Source organism: Anticarsia gemmatalis, chromosome 25, assembly GCF_050436995.1.
Source record: "Anticarsia gemmatalis isolate Benzon Research Colony breed Stoneville strain chromosome 25, ilAntGemm2 primary, whole genome shotgun sequence".
NCBI classification, from domain to species: domain Eukaryota; kingdom Metazoa; phylum Arthropoda; class Insecta; order Lepidoptera; family Erebidae; genus Anticarsia; species Anticarsia gemmatalis.
In genome coordinates, this window is record NC_134769.1 from 4,449,982 (window position 1) to 4,472,154 (window position 22,173).

Sequence of the window (22,173 nt, forward strand, 5' to 3'; positions counted from 1 at the left end):
CAATATTCCTCTTTCTTTCGTATGGTTTTTATTTAGTAGTTAGATTTAGATTAGTCCAGCCAACCTCTAGGTTGGCTGGACTAATCTAAATCTTAGAAGCCTTCAACGTAGCTTAAACGTTGTTACATTGTTGGAAAACTATGATTAATAAACTTATTGAGGGTATGTGAAAAGTCCCCAAGGCGCCCTTGTCCAGTGTGGTGGATTGAAAGCCTAATCCCTCCCTCGTTTGGCAGGAGAACCTTGCCCTGCAGTGAGATTGTAACGGAAAAAAAAATTACGTTCGCCATAACATTCCCTACAAAATATGGCTCGGCTCAGTTTTGACCACTCCTACCTAACCACAATTTCGCCTGAGTTGAAATATTTTCCATTAAAATTGCTTTATATTCCAAACATAATAAAAAGTACCAAAAACGAAATAGTAACGTACAATATTATTAACAGAACGGTCAGACAGCCTGCGCGATCGCTGACCGCCTCGGCTACATCAGCGCAGTGGAGGCGCTGCGACCAGTCACAGAGAACACACTCAGTCAAGCTGTAGGAGACACTGGTAAGTGCAAACTTACATACATGGAACACTTTGTTACAGGTTCTTGGCCGTTATTAATATTGTTAGTACTTTCCTTTTGATTTAACTACGTAGTTCAACCTTGACCGTGTTATTAAAAGCTTGAATGTTCGGTTCAAAAATGACACTACCGTTTCCGACGTATCTGTATGTATCTACACCCTAGTCAACCGTGATGGAAGGTTAAGCATGGTTTCCTAGGGCACTCTTTAAAAGTACCCACAGTTAGTTTTAAAAATACACCGATTTTAGGGCAAGATAAAGAAAAACATACAATATTGTATATTAAATTACAGTAAGCATATTATTACACCCATTGGTTTCATGATACTGAAGATCACTTGTAATGAGGACCTGGATATTAAAACCAGAGCCATCTGGCGGCAATAATCTATAATTAGCTAACTACATGATAAATCTATGACTAACAACTACAAAATACAACTTCACGTTAAATAAAATGATTGATTGTCTGCAATATTACGTTAACAAAATACAATCTATAACAGATGTTTTAAACTTCTAAGTAGACCGGCCATCAGTTCAAGTCTATTAAAATTAATTTTAACAGTGAATATTCTGACCCATATTGCAAAATATATTAGCAATAATATTAGTTTGTAATAAATATTTATGTGGCCTGAGGTTTATTTAGTCGGTGCAACGGTTGGCGCGGCGCCAATCGTCCTTTTGACAAATATTATGACGAGAACGCAGTTGCAACTTGGTTTAACGTATTTTTAGTTCGACTGTTATAATAATTCAATGGTTTATGATTAATTTTAGTGATCGATAATAGTTTTAAGAACATTTTATCTAGCCGCCTTTATGATTACTTAGATTGGAAAGCATTATTTATTATTGTGAGTAAATTCTTACTACACAGCAGGTTGTTTCTTTATTTGTGGACAGTAAAGTGTTCGTATGTATCATACGTACTCCTGCGTTTACGTGCACGTTTGTGTACGTGGTCTAGACAGTGACTACAAGCCCTTACGCTGAAAACATGTTTATTTAATTTATGGACTACTTCATAAGTACTGAAAATACTAGTGTTTAGGTTCAAGTTCTAAATCATTTATATGTTAACAAACTAACTACCACATAAGTACAAAATTTACTTGTACGTAAATTTTAAATAGAATAAGTACGTATTGTAAAATAACATCAACACACTTTCAGTTACGTCAACAAAATTTAGAATTAAGAACAGAAATTATATAAATTCAATAATGTTTACGTAAAATTAACCCGACACCGTAACCCGTTTCAGTGTGATGTCATCGATATTTTGCAATCGTTCTGTTTTCAGTCGCAACATTGTAATAATGGTATTAATGCTTAAGTTTTAAACGTTCGATATGGTCTGATAGGAAATGTGCTCAGCAATTTACGAGCATATTTAAGACTAGGTGCGTTTTTTTAATAATGAAGTCACCTGTTGTATGTGTATTTATTGTATATATTGTATAGGTTATCTAATCTAGTTAGGTATTTGCTACTGCAGCGGATTTAGATGCATATTTTCTTAAATATACCAACATTTTATATAATTATTATCAAAATGAAACGATATTCACACTTATGATTGTCAGAATGACATTACCGTTTAGCATTTATGTAGTCTTTCTTCGTATACTATGGTATTTAATCGTTTTGTTATCATAGAAAAGAACCAGTTCGTTTTGACCGATCATTAGTTAATTCTGACCAATATTTATAGCAAAGAAAATAGCAATTTACCTACGTACAAAGTACATAAACTAAATAAAGAATGTACCTTATAGTTGTATCTTTGTAGCGCAGCACAAATAGTCACGGAATGAAGTCATATTACTTACTATGTCTTCACCAATAAATCACAAAGTATGAGCTATAAAATACATTGTGCGATGTTCTATTGTTAGAGTTAAAAACTATGGGAGTATTGTCGCTTTCTATGTAACAATTAGATGGGTGAACAGTGAACACCATCATTTATGGCGTTTCTTTCGTGTAATTGTCGTTTTAATTAGGTGTTGATTGTTGTGATAGAAGTCTTTCGAGTTGAGCTGCATTTGCAGCAAGAAATCTAGTAAGATGCGTGATTTTTTTCTGTTTGACGTAATATCACTCACTAGCTGACCCGCGCAACTTCGCTTGCGTCACATAAGAGAGAATGGGTATTTTTTTTCCCCCGCTTTTGTAACATTTTTAACTGATACTCTGCTCCTATTGGTCGTAGCGTGATGATATATAGCCTATAGCCTTCCTCCATAAATGGGCTATCTAACACTGAAATAATTTTTCAGATCGGACCAGTAGTTCCTGAGATTAGCGCGTTCAAACAAACAAACTCTTCAGCTTTATAATATTAGTATTGATACTTAATAGTCTGTTGAATAAAATGTCAACAGATTGCAACATAATGTATTGCCTTTATTTTGTTATGTAAAAATAATATATTGTAAGTAAAGTACAGATAACCACGAATTGCGCTTTAGTTTTATGCGAATGTGAATTCGAAAATAATACATTTCGTACTGATCCTGAAGAACGGAGCACCTCCATTACTCCATCCATGGTCTCTCTGCAAGTGGGCAGGATTTCTTTCGGAGGCAACGCGAATCCATACGATCCTGTGTCTCTTAACTCGAAAGTGATCACATACGGAACTTGGAAAGTCTTCTTAACCCAACACCCACTGACCCCCGAAGTCATATAACCTACAGTATCATATGCTGTACCCATAGTATACTCCGTACCATACTTGTCCTCAATCTTACGCGCCGCTCTTTTACATATCTTGTACACCTCATCAAAATTCTCCACATGCTTTTTCGAATCTGTATAAGGTATTATCATGTACTGTCCATAAGCATGGAAAGCTAAATAGAATTCGATTTTCCTCTGCTTATTCGTTTCAGTAACGAAATCCGCCATGGCTTTTGATTCTTTCTCTGAAAAGGCTTTCTCGCCGCAATATATATCCGCAGTTTTCTTCTTGCTGACTCCGACGGTGCCAAATCCGTGCGCGAAATTTCTGTTTATATCTGTCCCATGTCCGTTGCGGTTCTTCCGCCACATTCGGTCTATAGTGTGAGTGTACTCGTAACCGTCTGGGTTAATACACGGCACGAAATACCACTCGAAACTGTTAGCTATCTTCCTTAATTCATAGTCTCCGGAAGAGTCTGCCTGAACGATCTGACTAATGAGGTATGTAACGAAGGCTGGCGCGATCCACTCCCTGGCGTGCACCCCACCTTCTACCACCACAGAAGTTTTAGGCCTGGCTCCTTTTAACAGCACCTTAACGGCTAAAATATCTCTTCTTTCTTTTGTTTTCCCGATGCTCATTATTTTCATTTCTCGAGGGTACTTCCTCGCCAAATCTTTGAGCCACCAGTGAATGTCGAGTAGACGGTAGTAATTTTTCCAATCGAAAGAGCTGACCTGACTTCTGACGTATGTTGTTGGTTGTTGTTGGTTGAAGGCTGTCTGTACGTCGTCTATCATGGTGGTGAGGTAGACGCCGTGTCTCTCCGCATCTCGCAGGAACGCTGGCTGTTGCGACGGGTTTATTGTAAAGTCTATAGTTTTATTAACTTCGCCCGGATGCCTCCAGAAATTGACATCGTAGAATTCATCCAAGTTTTCAAAGAATTTGATGTGATCCTCGTTCACGGGTATAGCTCTGAACAACGTGTAGTTACTGTAATCTTTACCGACACAAACTTTTGTAGAATATATAAATACGATCAAATAAATTACTTTTGTATACATTTCAAACGCTGTTGCACGATTCTTACGTCTCGCGGCCTTATAGATTTAACATAATCTTGTGAAAAAGTTATACTGCAGTTTTGAAAATGCGGCACCGAAAAGTATTAAATATTGAAATCAAATAAAACATGAATTATACCAGATAAGACTATCTACATTGACCAATCAGTGCCGCGATTCTCTACCACTATCGACTACCAACAACCGGCTACTTTTTGAATTTTTTGTACGACTATCATCAGCACCTATAGCGGATGCCATAGGAACAATTTTTGAATTAGGTACCTTTGTCAAATTCCTGGGACTGGATAGTAATAAAAGGTATCGAGATTAATAAAAAATATCAAAATGCGGATCGTGAGAGTATTAACGTGATTGAATATCGACAATATAATATGTAAATAAACACCTATATTCAGATAAGTTACTAATGGTTTCCTTGTCGCGCAACTGTGAATAGATATTGTAGTGTATATCACATGATTTTATTGTGGGCGTCGACTACGCAAGTCATTGTAGTAAGTCATTATAAAAACATCAATTCTATACTCATAAGAACCATTAAATATGGTCCTTACCAATAATGATTAAAACAAATTTCATAGCTATTCGATGTGTTAAATTACTGTTAGGTGCTAAAATTAAAAATTAATTTTTACGAGCACTAATTTTATGATTGGACCAAATACGTCCAAACCTTAAAACCCCTTTGATAAAAAAAGGCTTTGATACATTAAGGGTCCTGAATTCGGTCAATTGATTAATTAGTTACATGTACATATTAATGTCTGTATAAGTAGTTACGTATTTTTTCACATGCTATGCACTTATGCAGAAAGTATTGCAATCACGTATTTTTTCTCGTTTTGCCTTTCTGCCTCCTCTCTGCTTGTCTCTTACTAATTCTTGTCATTACAACGATGTTTGCAAACCGAAAGTACCTTCAAATTTCTTTGTAAATCACACTATATGACTTCATAAAGTCTTCTTTTACCAAGGAACCTTAAAAAGTCACGTGTGTACAAGATACTTGTTAGTCACAACAACTAAACATGCGGTGACCAAACGTTTGATAAAAAACTCTACATAGAATATAACAAGTTGTATTCAGTCACGAACTGTGAGTCATACGGTGACCACAATATCTTGTTTATTTATAATTATTATGTCCAATAGATATGACACGTCATCACATAGTTAGTTAGTAATTGATTATAATTTAGCTTGAAACTACTTATTTTATATGGTTTTTACCTATTTGTTTAAATAATAAATTGAGCTTATTTTAAATGTTGTAAATAATGTATATTGTAATATGTAATACACAAAATGTACCTATCATCTAATTTACGTAAACTTTGCATTAATCCCATATTTTTATATGGTTATATTATATTTTAGTATTGCCCGTTAATCAGTTTCCCTTTAATATTTTCCCCGTTTTTCCGTACTAGATAAATTGTTATATTTTTGTTGACCACAATGCATTTGATAAGAAGAATATTAGTTTCACATTTTCCATACCGGTTAAGTGAATCACTATAGTTAACAATGGTTAATATATAGCAGATATACGTGATTTGAAGAAAAAAATCGTGCATTAGCCTAATTAATTTGCGTTTGAACAGGAATATTCAAATCTGAAATACTGCAAAATTTAGCCAGATTTTTATATTTATAAAAAAATAAGTATGAATATATTTGTTTATTGTTACCAAACTAATTGATAAGACTGTTCAACATTTAATATTAAAAATTCTACCCACGTGAAAAGAAAGTAGCTATAAAATCGATAAACAGTTCTTTAAGTACCTTATGATTTCATAGTACGCAACCGAGTTATAAACAATGCAGACATTAGTACCGTTTAGTTTACTAACCGGTTGTCCATCTGCTTCCATTGTAAGCAAATATCACTCAATATTAACCAACAATGTTCCTATACATTATTCATTTGGGATTCACTGCATGTGACTAAGTTTACTATTGTGCCCGATAGATGGCATTGTATGCACGATCTCTAGAGAAATATTAAAAGTATTTATAGTGTACCAGTTGGTGTTTGTTCCGGGTTTTGTGTAGGCATTATGGCCGGATTCATGGCTTAGAAATAAGTGTCGGATAACCCATCTGATGGATAAAGGGACAGAAAAAACGGCTACCAAAAATCCAACTGACAAGTTAAGTAATACTAACTTGGGAGTGATGTAACCCGTGTTAAATTTGATCAATTTTGAATTTATCATCCTATTACTACCAAATCAATTTTTCGATGTAAGAGAACCAAACCTATTTTTTATACACAGTCTTATATTTGAATTTAATTTCTATGTAGAAGAAAGATGGGGTTACAAGGTTGATAGAATTGAAAAACAACCTAAACAAACAAACTCGGGATTAAAAGAGATACAATGGCTACTGTACTGTACTAAACAAATTCACATACAATTCTAAATTATAAAAAATGTTAATTAGTAAGGTTAGTCTTGATATTTCTCAATGAATGAAACTATTAATGCGATAACCTATATCAAGCCGGAATAACATCCGTTGCCGAACAGTAATGCCCTTCAAAGCTTCCATCGCTATGACATTGAGGCCTTTACTTGACCATTTAATGATTACAATTAAATAATAGCGCGACCTACGAACAAAACAAATTCTTGATCTATCTATTATAGTATGGTCAGTGGTCAACCTAGTGTCAAAGTTGTTCAAGCCGCCCGAAAGGCCTTTGACGTGGCTTAACGACTGTTATTTGAACTGACAACAACTGGGACCGTTTTTTTACGTGCCCTCCAAAGCACATAGACGCTCAGTTCGAATACCACTATGCGGTCACCCATTTATAGAATGACCGCGCCAAAGTTTGCTTAACCCACAGATCGTTTACCGACCGGTGAGCAACAACTGGTTCTACAACCTAATTTGTTTATAATTGACTCAGGTTAGGACCAAAAAATTGTGATTATTGCACCAAAATGTTTCCAAGATTTCGTTTTCTTGTAGCCCTACACTAGCTGTAAGATTAGAAAACGATTTTAAAGCTACTTGGAGCGTAGGTACAGCATTACTATAGTGGGACATTAATAGGTTTTTATTTGTTCTATATTTTTATAAAAGTCGCATGGATACTTGTATAGTCAGTTAAAATCATAGTATCCTTATTCCGCATAAGGCAACAGTACGAAATGACCTCAGATATAAACTATTGTGTCAAATGAGTAATCATGACGTGTCCTGATACTTTAGGTCCAGACAACAATGTGTTCATCATACCGACGTCATTAAAATTCTAATCAATAGAACATTTTAGAACAATGTCAACCACAAAACAACAAAAATGTTGCCAAATATTAAAAATGAATTAAACTTAAATCTATAGTTCTATACTAATACTATAAAGCTGAAGAGCTTGTTTCTTTGTTTGTTTGACCGCGCTAATCTCAGGAACAACTAGTTAGAATTGATGAAAAATCTTTTTTGAATTGTCCATTTATTGCGCAAGCAGGCTATATTACTTCACGCTGTAACTAATAGGAGTAGAGCAGGAATAAAAAAATGTTGTTAAATCAAAATTAAAGGCTACGCGGACGAAGACTCTTTAGTAACAAATATTTAGGTCAAGGATCATGCCGATATATTTTTGTGCCACACAATAAAATTGTAATATTATACCTAATGCTAGTAATTTAGCCCATAATAATTTTGTGTAGCGTATTATTTATTTTTAGTAATGTCTTCATTGAAATAAAAATAATAGTTTCGTTATTGATCCTTAAATGTCACTTGTTTCAAGGTTCACAAGTATCAAGGTGTTTTGTTTCCTTTTTATTCTTGACACGTTATGTCATTATGACTTATGAAAAACGAAGTTTAAGAAAGTAATAAGTTGTTATTATTAAGCAGTATATTCATTTCCTTTTTATTTATTAATGTTTGTTATAAACCTAGATCTCTAGAAAACAGCAAAAGGTTGGGTTGCATTGTATATTTGTGGACGTAAGATTGTTTTAATAAAGATCAATAAAAAAAGAATGGTGTGAAAGATGGTATATAAAATTATCTGAGCTGAATAATAATTAATTTTGAGTAAGATATTTATTATGTATTTTTAATAAAGTCAAATACGAAATAATTCGTATATATTTTTAATTTTGTAGATCTCGATAAGCTGGGAAACAATATTTTGCTTTTTGACCTTTTTTAAAACGTGAGAGAAGAGTAGAGTTTAGACTCGCTGATGTAAATATTTAGGCCTAAATTATTTCTGGGACCGCATACATTTATGTACCTTCTTACAAAATTTATCCAACGTCAATAAGCTTGTATTTAAAACAAGTTATGCTTGAGTCTATTGACAATACAAACCCAATAAGAAGATAAAAATTCAATTCTAAAACAATGATGGAACACAGTTTATCGTGCGCAAGCCGCGTGCGCGTGCGCATCTGGTGGGCTCAAACAATCGTTATCTAATCAATGCACAATGCTTGTTACAAGTCAGTGTGTCACTCGTGACCCACCACACCAGTTGGAGGCTATTTCTGGACGATCGTGTATTACTTTGCATGCAAAGGAGTGTCCGATTTTATTGTTTGTTTTGCAGGATTTCACATAATAAAGCAGTAAAACGTGTAGGTCTATTTTGTTGATTACCCGTCGAGAGTTTGACATTTAAAATCAACTCGAAATTAGTTCTTACGGAACACGCCAGGGGCGCTGATCAGTTTTGTGTACATAGTTTTAAAACAGTCGTTATCTAATCAATGCACAATGCCTGTTACAAGTCAGTATGTCACTCGTGACCCACCACACCAGTTGGAGGCTATTTCTGGACGATCGTGTATTACTCTGCATGTAAAGGAGTGTCCGATTTTATTGTTTGTTTTGTAGGATTTTACACAATAAAGCAGTTAACCGTGTAGGACTATTTTGTTGAGTACCTATCGAAAGTTTGACATTTAAGATCAACTTGAAATTAGTTCTTACGGAACGCGCCAGGGGCGCTGATCAGTTTTGTGAACATAGTTTTTAAACAATCGTTATCTAATCAATGCACAATGCCTGTTGCAAGTCAGTGTGTCACTCGTGACCCACCACACCAGTTGGAGGCTATTTCTGGACGATCGTGTATTACTTTGCATGCAAAGGAGTGTCTGATTTTATTGTTTATTTTGTAGGATTTCACATAATGAAGCTGTAAAACGTATAGGACTATTTTGTTGATTACCTATCGAAAGTTAGACATTTAAAATTAACTTGTAATTAGTTCTTACGGAACACGCCAGGAGCGCGGTTCAGTTTTTCCTTTCATAGTGCTTAAGATGTCTCGGTTGTTAAAAATAATCGGATGGAGGCTTTTGCCGTGTAAAGTAGGTAGAGAGAGCCCTATCCTTGATAGTTTGGTTTTTTTATATTCTGGTGTATTTAAGGACTAATTAAAATAACATGATACTGGATAACAAGGTTAGGATATGTCGCAGAGCAAATACAAAAGAGTTACGCTTTTAGACAAAGAATTATGTTTCATGTAGGTAATTTACACGAAACTCAATGATATGCCCTGAAAAAATATGCTTGTACTCACTATATTGTACAGTGATTTTGACAAGGATGTAGAGTACTTTACATTGTTGTATTTGGGTACAGTGTAAAAACAGAACATTCTTCGTTCATCATTATCCTTGAGAAAATTTTCCCGCGCATAAAACTATGATGTTAGTGGCTCCGAACAAAAACAGATCAATCAAATGTGCACATAAACCACAACTAGGGTTGCCAGAGAAAAACTCCGGGATATTCCCAGGATTATACGCTATGGTCATTAATGAACACTTCTTCTTCTTCTTCGTGTCAATGGTTTTTAAAGTTTTTTTTTTTTTTTTTATTAAAAAAAAAAAAAAAAATGAACACTTAAAGTTCCAGAGTCCAAGCATCTACTTATCTTTAACTAAACCTGCTGTGGCTAGCTACCTCTAGTATACTCTCCCAATGATGAGCTATCTCGGTTTTATCTTGGAATTATCCCGATAATCTTAAGATTCAGGCCTCTATCACCCCATGTATCCCCCTAAAGTTGTAGTATCTTCGAGTCCATTCGGTTTTCTGGGACGAAAAAACCAACTAAATGTATGCAGGCAACCCTAACAACAGTTCATTCGTAAACAAAGAATAGTTTTCATTTCCTCCGTTGTCGGAACTACAAATACAAGTTTATTAGCTCGCTCTTTGCCAACAACTTTCAAACTTTACTGGCTTTGCTTTAACACGGCTGCTTTTAACCATTTCAGTTTTCAGACTAGAGTTCCGCCTTACTGACAGCGATTAGCGTGTTAAAGAAACGCTTTTGAGCTTGCGGCTGTTCATGTCTGCGTGTAATGCGTCTTGTTCTTTCTCTCAATGACTATTAGGTACCTCGTCTTATAAAATGTTAGCCGACCCGCGCTTCTCCGCCCACGTAGAATATTTGCCCAATATTTCAGCAGCTTAGGTGTTGCTTGTTTGGAAAATAAGAAGTCTATATTGGACACCGTGTTTTCAACTATCGCTATGCTAGAAGAGATTTAAAATAAGTTATGATGATTCCGTAAAAATCACAGAAATAGAGTGATTTACACCTCGAGTCTCAAAGAAAAAAACCTTTCATAAAAATTACTTCTGTGTTTTGCGTAAAAGAGTAACATTTGATTAAACTATTTGTTTACTTGAATATAGTATTATAGTAAACCACTTGTTGTTCCTCGCTGTCAATAAGACATGTGCCTACAAAGTTATTGATGAACACGGTGCACGGTCCTGGGTGCACGTGTGAAGCCAATCGCGGTACTACAACACACGTTATACATTCTTAGTCGATTGAATAATGGGACTATAATAGCCTCCGACAGTTTGCGCGGAACACCGGAATATTCCGTTATTCATTCATTCACTTTGTTTTATTTACGGCTGAGTTTGGTGTTTCATTCATGCTGTTCTTATGAAAATAATTTGACACGTGGACCACTTATCGTTATAATTATGTCAATATTATTCGCTTTATTTTCAACCACCCTATTTCACCCTTAAATATCAAATTTTAGAGCCGGTGTTATCGAGTATCGAGAGTTTGACATTTAAAATGTACTGAAAAAATTGTCTATGAGTATTGCAAACTGACACTAGCTAATCTATTACTTATAAGTTATAAAGTATGTCATTATCATCAGTTAATTTATTAAGTGCCCGCTAGAGGCACCGATCAGTAGCTCGATTCTCTACATTCGATACTGTCGAGCATCGAAAGTTTGACATATAAAATGTACTGCCAAAAAAGTTACAACGACGCCCGTTAGAGGCGCTGATCAGATTTTTCATACAAAATTTCTCGATAGTAGCCGGTTTTCGGTAATCAATAGTGGTAGAGAATCGAGCTACAGATTGTCATACAAAATTTCTCGATAGCTAGCCGGTTGCCGGTAGTTATAGAGAATAGCTACTGACGGTGTATTATAGCTTCTAACTTGCAATACGTACGTCACACCGTGTTGGCTTCTTGCCATTGTTTTCACATTCGTACGCGGGTCGAGGTGGAAACAACCTATACGGATTATTTATGAAATATTTTCTTTTGATATTTTTAGAATGTCCTACCAAGGGGTGAAGGACTTGTAGTAATATTAATTTAAATTAAAACGACCTTTTAACGCGTGTGACTTTTTTGCGACTTAAACATACTTAAAACGACTTTTAAAATACTATTTAAGTATTTTTAAATAGGTACTTGCTTTTGATCGCTACTTCGACCCGCGTGAAATGATTTCCCGGGGTACAAAAGCATCCTACTTGGTAATCCACGGTATAAACTACACGTGTACCAAATTTGATCAAAATCCGTTCAGTAATTTTGTGATTGAGTAACAAACTTCCATCCAAACATCTCAACATTCGCATTTATAATATTGAATAAGTATTAGTTCAATTGTATTATCAAAATGGGCTCAGTAATTTTAGGGTTAAGACGTGACGAACAGATTTCTTGATACAAATACAACGAAGCAACGAGGGCAAAGTGAAAAAGGTTAAGGTTGCAAATATACGTGCAAGTGAGCGGAAATCTACAGGTTTTGCACAATATAGAGAACTTTATTCCTAACGATGTTTTAAGAAATTCACGTTGGAAGAATAAAGCTTAATATATCGATTTATTATTTCAAATTATGACTTCTAAATTAAAGTTGTAGAGAATCTGTACTGTCAAATATCGAGAGTTTGACATTAAAAATGTACTGCCAAAATAGTTCTTACGGAGCCCGGTAGAAGCGCTAAACCGATTTTCGTTCACGTTGGAAGAATAAAGCTAAATAGGTATATCGATTTATGATTTCAAATTATTACTTTTAAATTATAATTTTATTAGTTTTAATGATTGCTGATGACATGTCTCTGAACAAGTCTCGCACCTACTCCATATTTTTGACACGCGTTCCTCATATTATGTTTACGAATATAATTCTCCCGTTCTAACGTAATAATAGCTTTCCGTGAATTTTATAGTAGCCATTAGATCATTTTACAAGAATACAACAACACGTGCATTGGTTACAAACTTTTTTAATGACGTCATCGCCATTAAGTCATCGAACACTTCGGGAACCTGTCATTTTCGCTGTGTATTATTCAATTTTCTAAAACCATAGACTTAAGGCACAATAGAGTTGGGAACCACTATTTCCCATGAGAATTTTACTTTTCTCATGATTGTCTCGAAACATTCCAATATAAGTATACATTTTTCAATCATTAAATGGAACTAATTTCTAATACGATTATTATTTGATACGATTTCTTCAAGGCTGTTTAAAATTCTTTTTAAATTCGAGATAGTAGAGAAAACGTTCCGTGTTTTATGTATTAAAAATAAAATAGATTTCAATATTTTCTAATCCTTGATCTATTTTGCGGAGGCTATTATTTTTCCTCAAGTATAACTAGTGTTCAACTGCACCTTCGCTTTGAATTAACCTGTAGATTCAGAAATTATTTATGCGTTTAAATATAGTTCAGGCTGAAAATATCCCGGCATGAGTGAACAATTTACGTAGATAGTTGTCTGCGAGAGTTAGCGCTCTGTGTCTGTTTTTTGCATGCATACGCACGTGAGGTTTAGTCAATGATACAGCGAGCGGCAGTCGCGACGCGACCTCTCTGCGCTTATCACGACGCACAACACTACTATTCAATTAACCAATCAAGTTAATTCATTTAAAAAATCGAACGGGGTATACGCGCGTCCCGTTCAATTCCAATTTAAAAAAATACCGCGCTTTTTCCATAGAGCACGTTAGTTTACATCGTTTACTCGATAGAATTTGTGTAGTTATGCTAATTTTATAGTGCTACTGTTACCGGTGTTAATTTCCGCGAATATTTCGATGATGTAACTGTGAATTGTTGTATGGATCCTTTGTTCAATCAAGCTCGGTGTTAAACAGTGAGTTCTTAGAAGCTGAAAGTGTTTTAGTGACACGATAATTACGGAATACTTCCTGGACGAGCGACCGGTACGTTTTATTAAAGTTTTTATCCATATTTTATCGTAATCCTGCAATCGTTCTTTATCTTTTTTGTATCCATGCACCATGGGACTGGTTTCGGTGGCGGAACGCCAGAATTTATTATTAAACTGAAGCAGAAATTTCAAATTTACTCGAACTACGGAAAAGTTATTTTCGCAAGTGATACGCTAGAGATTTTTTTGTTTAAAGACTTTAATTAATCGGATGATAATGTCTACTGATATTTATAGAAGCAGTTTCACTCACAATTCGGTTATTGTACGAACGAAATTTATATTATAAGTGTGCAACAAGTACGTAGTATTCACATTTGTTATAATATTTTCCTTAACAATATTATTATTTATTATGATTTACAACAGAAGTATGTAGCATTTGATAGATGATTCAACAGAAACAGTTTAATAGCAACGTTGCTTGTTTACTTAAAAAGTGCTGACCTTCAGAAGACGCTAGAGAAAGAAATAGCTAGGTATTTATAATTTCTTTATTGCTGCATTATTGAGGCATTAGATCAGAGGCTAAATTGTAGTAACAAACGATGATCGTTACAAAATTGTTTGCCCTACAAATGTGTTTGAAGTCTTTATGTCAATATTGTGAATGAGAATATTATATGTGTTTTACATTGCACTATACATTATACTTGCTTAACATTTATGTTACTACTAAATTTTTGGAAGGAAAGTAATTTGGCATGGTCTAGTAGGTACTGTCTTGAAAAACCGCTCTACCTGGAGAACAAAATGCTTGACTATGTATTATGAATTTGATATTTATTCGAAGTATGAATCAAGTCGACATACAGTATTGTGACTCTATATCTGATGGACAACCAAAAGGTAATGGCGAATCTTGCGCTGATTTTATTTCAAATCAATCGACCAGGGTACACAACTCACATCAAAATTAAGTGAAAATAAAAAAAACTGGTTGATATTAGTAACGCATACTTGCTTATATGAATCATAACTTCTTTTTTTCATATACCTCTTGTTAGATTATTTCCTTTAAGTAACTGGACTCAAGGCCTAACCCCTCCCTCATTACGGGAAGAGGCCCTTGCCCAGCAGTGGGACATTAATGGGTTAAATTTATTTTATTATTTTATTTTATAACTGGAGTTATAACAGTACGGAAATGCTAAACACAAGGCAAGATTTAAAAAAACTCACGGCCTTATAGAAGATCTGCTCATCTAATAGATTATTGTCGTCTTAATAGCTTATGATTTACTATTTGATCTTGCGCAACTTGTAATAGAAGGGTTCGTAGTTCGTGGGCGCTAGGCCAATAACCTGTCAATGCTAACTCGCCCAATGCGATTTTAATCATTCGTTATTGCAATAGCTCTATCCATATTGTAAATACATATCTATACTTAAGATATATGAGAAAGTTTGGATAGAGATGTGTGGATGTTTGTTACTCGATTATGTCAAAACTGGTGAACGGATTTTGATGAAATTCGGTATGCAAAGTAACCCGGGATAAAAAGTTTTAACACAGATAGGTAGTAGATGATCTGTAATAAGATAAAGGTTACTTTTTATCCCGGGAAATCTTTTCTTTCGGATGAAGTCGCGGGCCGAATCTAGAATTATAAATGCGAAAGTTTGGATGGATGCATGCCTAATTACGTCAAACCTCCTTTACGGATTTGGCTGGAATTTGATACACATTTAGTTTATTGATTGACTCAAAGGTACTTTTCCCCAAGAAATCCTTTCACGCAAACGGAATTTTAGGCAGAAGTAGAAGTACATATCTAACACACACGGACTTTAGTGAAACTAAAATTGCTATCTTTTACTACTGGAATTAACACGAATCATGCATTTTACTGTGATTTGCGTGATATTTCAGCGTAAATTATGCTAGCCGTGATCGGTAAATGACAGATACAACAACTGTCAGATGATATACTTGACAGTTAATTAAAGGAAAAGTTTATTTACATGGGTAACTTTGAATCATTTGGGTAACATTGACAGTGGGAGTATGAACTAGTTTTGATTATTTTTTCATATGAAACCAACACAATTGATAAAAGTTTATTTTAGTTTTGGAAACTTTTATCAATTGTGTTGGTTTCATATGTCAACCTCTGGCAATGTTACTCAAACGATTCAAAGTTACCACGATTGACTGTACCTACTTACTTAATTCTATCCAGTTTCTTTCATAAGCTAACTAATCATCACTTACATCGGGGCTTATAAAACATTATTTTGATACATATTGAAGTATCATATTTGTCTTGAGTTATCTATGCGACATTACTACATCAAATGACCTGTAAATTAGTTCAACAATAAATAAACTTCATATCGCTGATGCTATCTTTATGCATAACAACCAATTGTACAGTTTTATAATAATAAAGCTGGTTAAGTGCAGGATATCCTCTCTGACAGACTATAGAAATAAGTAAAAGAAAACCCATAAAAAAGACCTATCAAAAATCAAATCGATACCTAACAGGCAGTAACGAAACTGGTCGTAGACCAAAAAAACTATATTATATTATATTGCGAGGAGCAAGAACTAGCCGCAAATTCTCTGCTTTAGGCCTCAGGCGAAATCTAATAACAAGTATATAATTTGTTCTCTTAAGTTAAACATATCGGCCTTCATATTGGTATGGTTATCATACCTATAGAGTGATGTAATCCGGCCTGAGTGACCTCAGCTCGTGTGTGAGTTATCTCGCACGATACTGGAACCTGTTTTGATTGTAGGTTGCAGCAGATGTGTGGCTGCGAATGTGCCAATACTAGAAAAAATATCCCTCGACTCTCTAATATTTGTTTAACTTCAAACTTTAGCTAATACCTCTTGTTAACTGCGTATTCTTCAGTAAAAGACTATGGCCAAAATCCTATCCTACTAAAATTATAATTACGAATGTTTGAAAGTATGGATCGATGTACATATATGTGTGTCTGTTTGTTACTCTTTCACCGAAAAACTACTGGACGGATTTTAATGAAATTTGACATTGATAGGTTATAACCTGGATTAACACATAGACTACTTTTTACTCCAAGAAATCTTTTTACGCGGTCGTAGTCGCGGGTAGAAACTAGTAAACGGTAAGCCCAAAAAATCGTCTTCTCTCCAGACTTTGCCCTTGGTCCTTTCTGCAAACAGTAGTGTCAATATTTGGCCCTAATGATACATGATTGAACCGTTTGATCAAGGAGTGTCTATTTTAGAACGTTCAATTGAAAGTTCACTGGCCAGCTGATGCTTTTTGATCTTGTGCATGTGTCAATGTCGCAGAAACCGATGAACCGTCCTTTATAAACGGTCAATGATAGCCTAAACATAGATTTTGTTGGAAAAGTAATCCCTAATCCATATATTTATTTTTTACTGTCCCATTGATGAGCAGATGTCTCCCTTTCCACGCACTTCTGCTGGCATGTAACAGTATTTCCGTTACGAGTAGAGTTCAGTACATCATAGTCTATTTAGGTACTTAATCCATTCTTAATCACTAAAGATAAGACTTAAAGATCTTCACGATTATTATCGTGAAATAACCCTTTTCCTTCAACATACGAAGGACTTAACGAAGCATTAGCTAGTTCAATTTGTAATGCAATTACCCAATTATTTTCAACTAACCAATTAAACGTTTAGTCATCAATTGAATTCGATTCCCTATTTAAAGAAAGTACATTTATTTCTAAATTCAACAGTCTTTGGTAATGAAAACACTCTCTTCCTTATTATTTATTTTTTATTGCTGTAGTTTTAAAGATTTTCTCAATATTTCAAAGTTTGCCAGTAACATAATACCTTTAACAAAGCAATAAAAGTTTTTGTCACCAATTGTATTCTATTCCCTATTTAAAGAAAGTACATTTAATTCTTGGTTCAACAGTCTTTGATAAAGACACACTCTTATTCTTATTTTTTATCTTCTATTGCTGTAGTTTTAAAGATTTTCTCAATATTTCAAAGTTTGCCAGTAACATAATACCTGCCTCGTCTAGTTATAATCCAGTCCAGGTTAGATATTAGCATACCCGCCCAGCCGATCATGTATAAGTATCGTTTCAAGCTATTTATAGATGTACCGTTGTCGTATTTTCAACCTGATTCAACCCTTTAGGCTCTAATAAATAATTTGTCTATAATGCTTGCTGATATTTACCTGAGATTGTCGGGAAAAGGTATGGAAGTTTAGTTTTATGTTAATCGACCTTTTACTGTTTGATGGGTGAGAAATTTGATCGAAAGTTCAAGTAAAAAGTATTGAAAGGGTTTGGCTGATTGTATATTTATACGTTGAAAACTTAACTGTTTTACCATTGGAACAATGTACTATTAAGTTTTATTTAAAGCTATAAACTACAAATAGATTTGAATTAGACATTATGAACAGCAGAATAGAATTATCGGAAGTATGTTACCGTATTCTTTTCATAACAAAAATGTTTTGATATTATGTTAAGATGATATTTATGGTTTGTTATATTTATGTCTACGTTTACGTAAAGTAATCTAGTAGAATCGACTATCCACTCTTGGCAGGCCAGACTCAAAACACTAAAACAAACATTAAGTACATGTTGCCATAATAATACAACTATAAAATTCAACAAGATTCGACCTCGAACATACATGTATGGACATTCAAATCGTAAAATGTAGTATCTACTATGTATTATGTACTGTTTTGTCATGTACTAACCACTAAATTTAGCGATGTGTGTTTATTGACAATTTGTTACTAGTTTACTTCATTTTTCATCTATACTAATATTATAAAGCTGAAGAGTTTGTTTGATTGTTTGTTTGTTTGTTTGAACGCGCTAATCTCAGGAACTACGGGTCCGATTTGAAAAATTCTGAAAAATGTCAGATAGTCCATTTATCGAGGAAGGTTATAGGCTATATATCATCACGCTACAGCCAATAGGAGCAGAGTACGAGTAAAAAATGTTACAAAATCGGGGAAAATTTTCACCCATTCTCTCTTATGTGACGCAAGCGAAGTTGCGCGGGTCAGCTAGTCATTTATATGTATGTATCTACCTAACTTTAAAAGACACGTAATCATTGTCATAGTTAGTAGGTCAGTAACGAGAGTTCATTACGATTAAGCTAAGTATAAAACTATTATGAATACATTATATATTTATTTTTTAAACACAAACATGTGTTAGCTGCATTTTTATTGTCTAGCACGGACTTTTACAAACACAGACGGACAAAATATACGAAAATTAACAAATAGTGCTACTTTCGAGTCTACCTTTTTTAACAATTGCTTCAATATGACTTGAGTTTTAACAACAATGAACAAGGTTATATTGTTATTAGAACATAATATTGTTGTTTGTTGCCAAAAGCTACTTGTCATATTTGTCACGGCTATTATTCTATCCACTTAGGCCCAAGGAGGCCATACATACAAACACATGCAAATACCCATAGACTTCGGGTTGGGCATACTTGATGGATGAGTCAGTACCGTAAACAAACACCATGGTGATTGTGCGATGGAAATTGAACCACATTGACGATTTCTCAGTACGATGTAACTGACCGGTCGTATTCATGCTTTATTTCATTCATTCCATTCGATTAATCGGATGTCCAAATGGCTCTTGGACGTATTTGCAACTGCACAGCTGCACGTTTGGCGAAGTGGTCACCTGGCCGCAATAACGTAGCGCCGCGTGCGGTGTGTTCAAATCCCACCCAGGACAAATCTTTGCGTGATGAGCACGTGTATTTGTTCTGAGCCTGGTTGTTAATGTATCTTTATAAGTATGTACTTAGAAGTATGTTTATCAGTTATTTGGTTACCATAGTACAAGCTCTGCTTAGTTTGGAATCAAATGACAGTGTGTGAGTTGTCCCACGATAGGCATTTATTTTTGAGTTACCAATATAGTTAAGAATATTTTAGTAGCAACAAGCAACAGGTATCTAGATACCTGTTGCTTTGGAGTAACTTAATAAAGGATTCCAGGTAAATTTTAAGCTTAAAATTCACATCTTTGATATCGGTAATATTGAGCATAATTATGTTTATTGAGGCACCAAGTAAACGGCAATTTTTTAAGCAATAATGAGCTAATTTTAACTTTCTATTGTGTGTACAGTTAAAAGGGTTTATAGTATTTGGCACCGATATTGACTCACCGAAGGAATACAATAGAATTCCTCAGTACATTGAGACTAGCATCTCAAAACAACTGCCAGCAACCATGTGCTACTTACATAATAGTTTTGCCATAGTTATGTACGATTCAAACCAAACCGAACCATTCATTCAATTCACACTAACGTCAACCGTATATGCGCGACGCGCGTACGCAACGCATTGAAACCGTAACTTATTTAGACTCAGTTTCATGCCTTATGGTTAAGTGACAAATACCTAACCGATAGATAAAGCAACAGCTAATTCCATCCGATAAGCCAATCGAGACTCAGTCAGCCCGTAACAGTCGGTATAACTAGATCTAAGCAATTTAGGATTATGTGTACAAACCGCGATAGTTTAAAAACTTTAACCAAGACATATTCAGAAGTAATGATACCAGGGCTTTAAATTCCAGTAGTTTGATTCTCTACGATATCACGACCAACAACCGAATAGCTATCGAGAAATTTTGCACGAAAATTCGATCAGCGCTTCTAGCATACTCCGTACCTTAGTACAGTTTGGCAGGACATTTTAAATGTCAAATTCTCGATACTCGACAGTACCCACTGTAGAGAATTGCGCTACAGTATATCGTACAGAAACTCTTTTGTTTATATTATGTGCAGTCGGATAAAGAAGCCTTATCGCTGTTTCTATAATCTGCGTAACTAGTTGAGCTAAGGTTTTGTTGACATGCACCGTGCACGCTCGACAGCGCTAATAGGTACTTTCAACTTCTAAACTCTTGCAATTCTTCTTCTTATCGTATGATTAGTGGTCAACCTAGTGTCAAAGTGTTCAAGCCGCCCGAAAGGCCTTTGACATGGCTTAACGACTGTTATCTTAGTAGACAACAACCGGGACAGACTTTTTACGTGCCCTCCGAAGCACAGAGACGCCCAGCTCAAATACCACTATGCAGTCACCCACCTATAGAATGTCCGCGCCATCCTTCAAATTCAATCCATCAATGTGGCCTTCTCTGGTCTCAGCTTACCCATATGGGAGAAAGGCGTGATTTTATGTAGGTATGTATGATTGTTTGTTTGTTCGTATGTTGGTATGTTATAGGAAAATTGTAGAAGCCAGTACATAGTTCATTTGTTTATTGTTTTTTCCTGGTTTTATTATTATAGGATGTAGATTTTAATAATCTGAAGTAGGTATGTTATTATAACGAGAATTATGGTCTAATCGCTGATTCCGAAGTCTCTAGAAATATGCATAGTATGATAATTTTCAATCTACATAACACAGCTATAGCGTAAAATGTTGTAGGTTTATGAATGTTTACTTTGATATATTTTTATGCAAAATCTACTGAACGGATTAAGATTAGATTTTGCAAAGAGATAGTTCAGAACCCTTTTCAACTCATAGACTTGTTTTCAAAACTGGTGAGTGCTTCCACATGAACAAAAGTTGGTACAAAGTATGTTATAAAAATCTTCGTAATATTACAGAATTTTCAGCAGACAGTATCATACAGCTATTATAAAAAATAACTAGTACAAACATTATCTTCAATCTTAATACGGTTAATAACCTTTTTTGGAATATATTACGTTTTGAAGTATGATCGTTGCCGCAGCAGAGTGTGAAGCCAAGGCCAGCAAATTGCTACCATCATTATTATAATTGCGGAGTTCGGACCATTTGATTTTTTTCCCTGTACAGTCAGCTCTGGACATATTCAATCTTTCGAATAATTATAAAATAATAAGTGTAATACGACAACTCACACACGGTCATTTGTTCCCAAACTAAATTGAGCTTGTACTATAGTAAGCAAATAATTGATAAACATACGCATATACTTTTAAATACATACGTACTTATATAAATGAATTAACAATATTTGTCTTGGATGGGATTCGAACCCACCACAGGAACTTGAATAACATCTATCGAAGTATTATTTGGTATTGATTGAAATGTTCAGTTACTAATTATAATTTCGTAATAAAGAGTTTTTGAATAAATGAAATAGTAAAGAGACTGTAGGTGCCAGGTGGCCTCACCATTGGCCTGTCTGTATTAAGCTACTAGCTGACCCGCGCAACTTCGCTTGCGTCACCTAAGAGAATGGGTCAAAAATTTCCCCG

At 34.8% G+C, this 22,173-nt stretch overlaps 2 protein-coding genes across 5 annotated transcripts in view; one reads left to right on the forward strand and one right to left on the reverse strand.

Annotated features, from left to right (window-relative positions):
• The window catches only part of LOC142983936 (uncharacterized), a 136,394-nt gene that overhangs the window by 65,310 nt on the left and 48,911 nt on the right, over positions 1–22,173 (forward strand). For all 4 annotated transcript variants that reach the window (XM_076131152.1, XM_076131150.1, XM_076131151.1 and 1 more), the window contains exon 17: positions 448–556. In XM_076131152.1, the coding sequence (XP_075987267.1) occupies positions 448–556 (109 nt within the window). The remainder of the gene's footprint in view (positions 1–447; positions 557–22,173) is intronic.
• On the reverse strand, positions 2,424–4,827 carry LOC142983937 (zinc carboxypeptidase-like). The gene has a single exon (XM_076131154.1). The coding sequence runs from the start codon at positions 4,337–4,339 to the stop codon at positions 2,993–2,995; it is 1,347 nt and encodes a 448-aa protein (XP_075987269.1). The 5' UTR covers positions 4,340–4,827; the 3' UTR covers positions 2,424–2,992.

Excerpts from the sequence above, each read along its gene's own strand:
- LOC142983937 (XM_076131154.1), bottom strand. The coding sequence starts at position 4,339 with ATGTATACAAAAGTAATTTATTTGATCGTATTTATATATTCTACAAAA.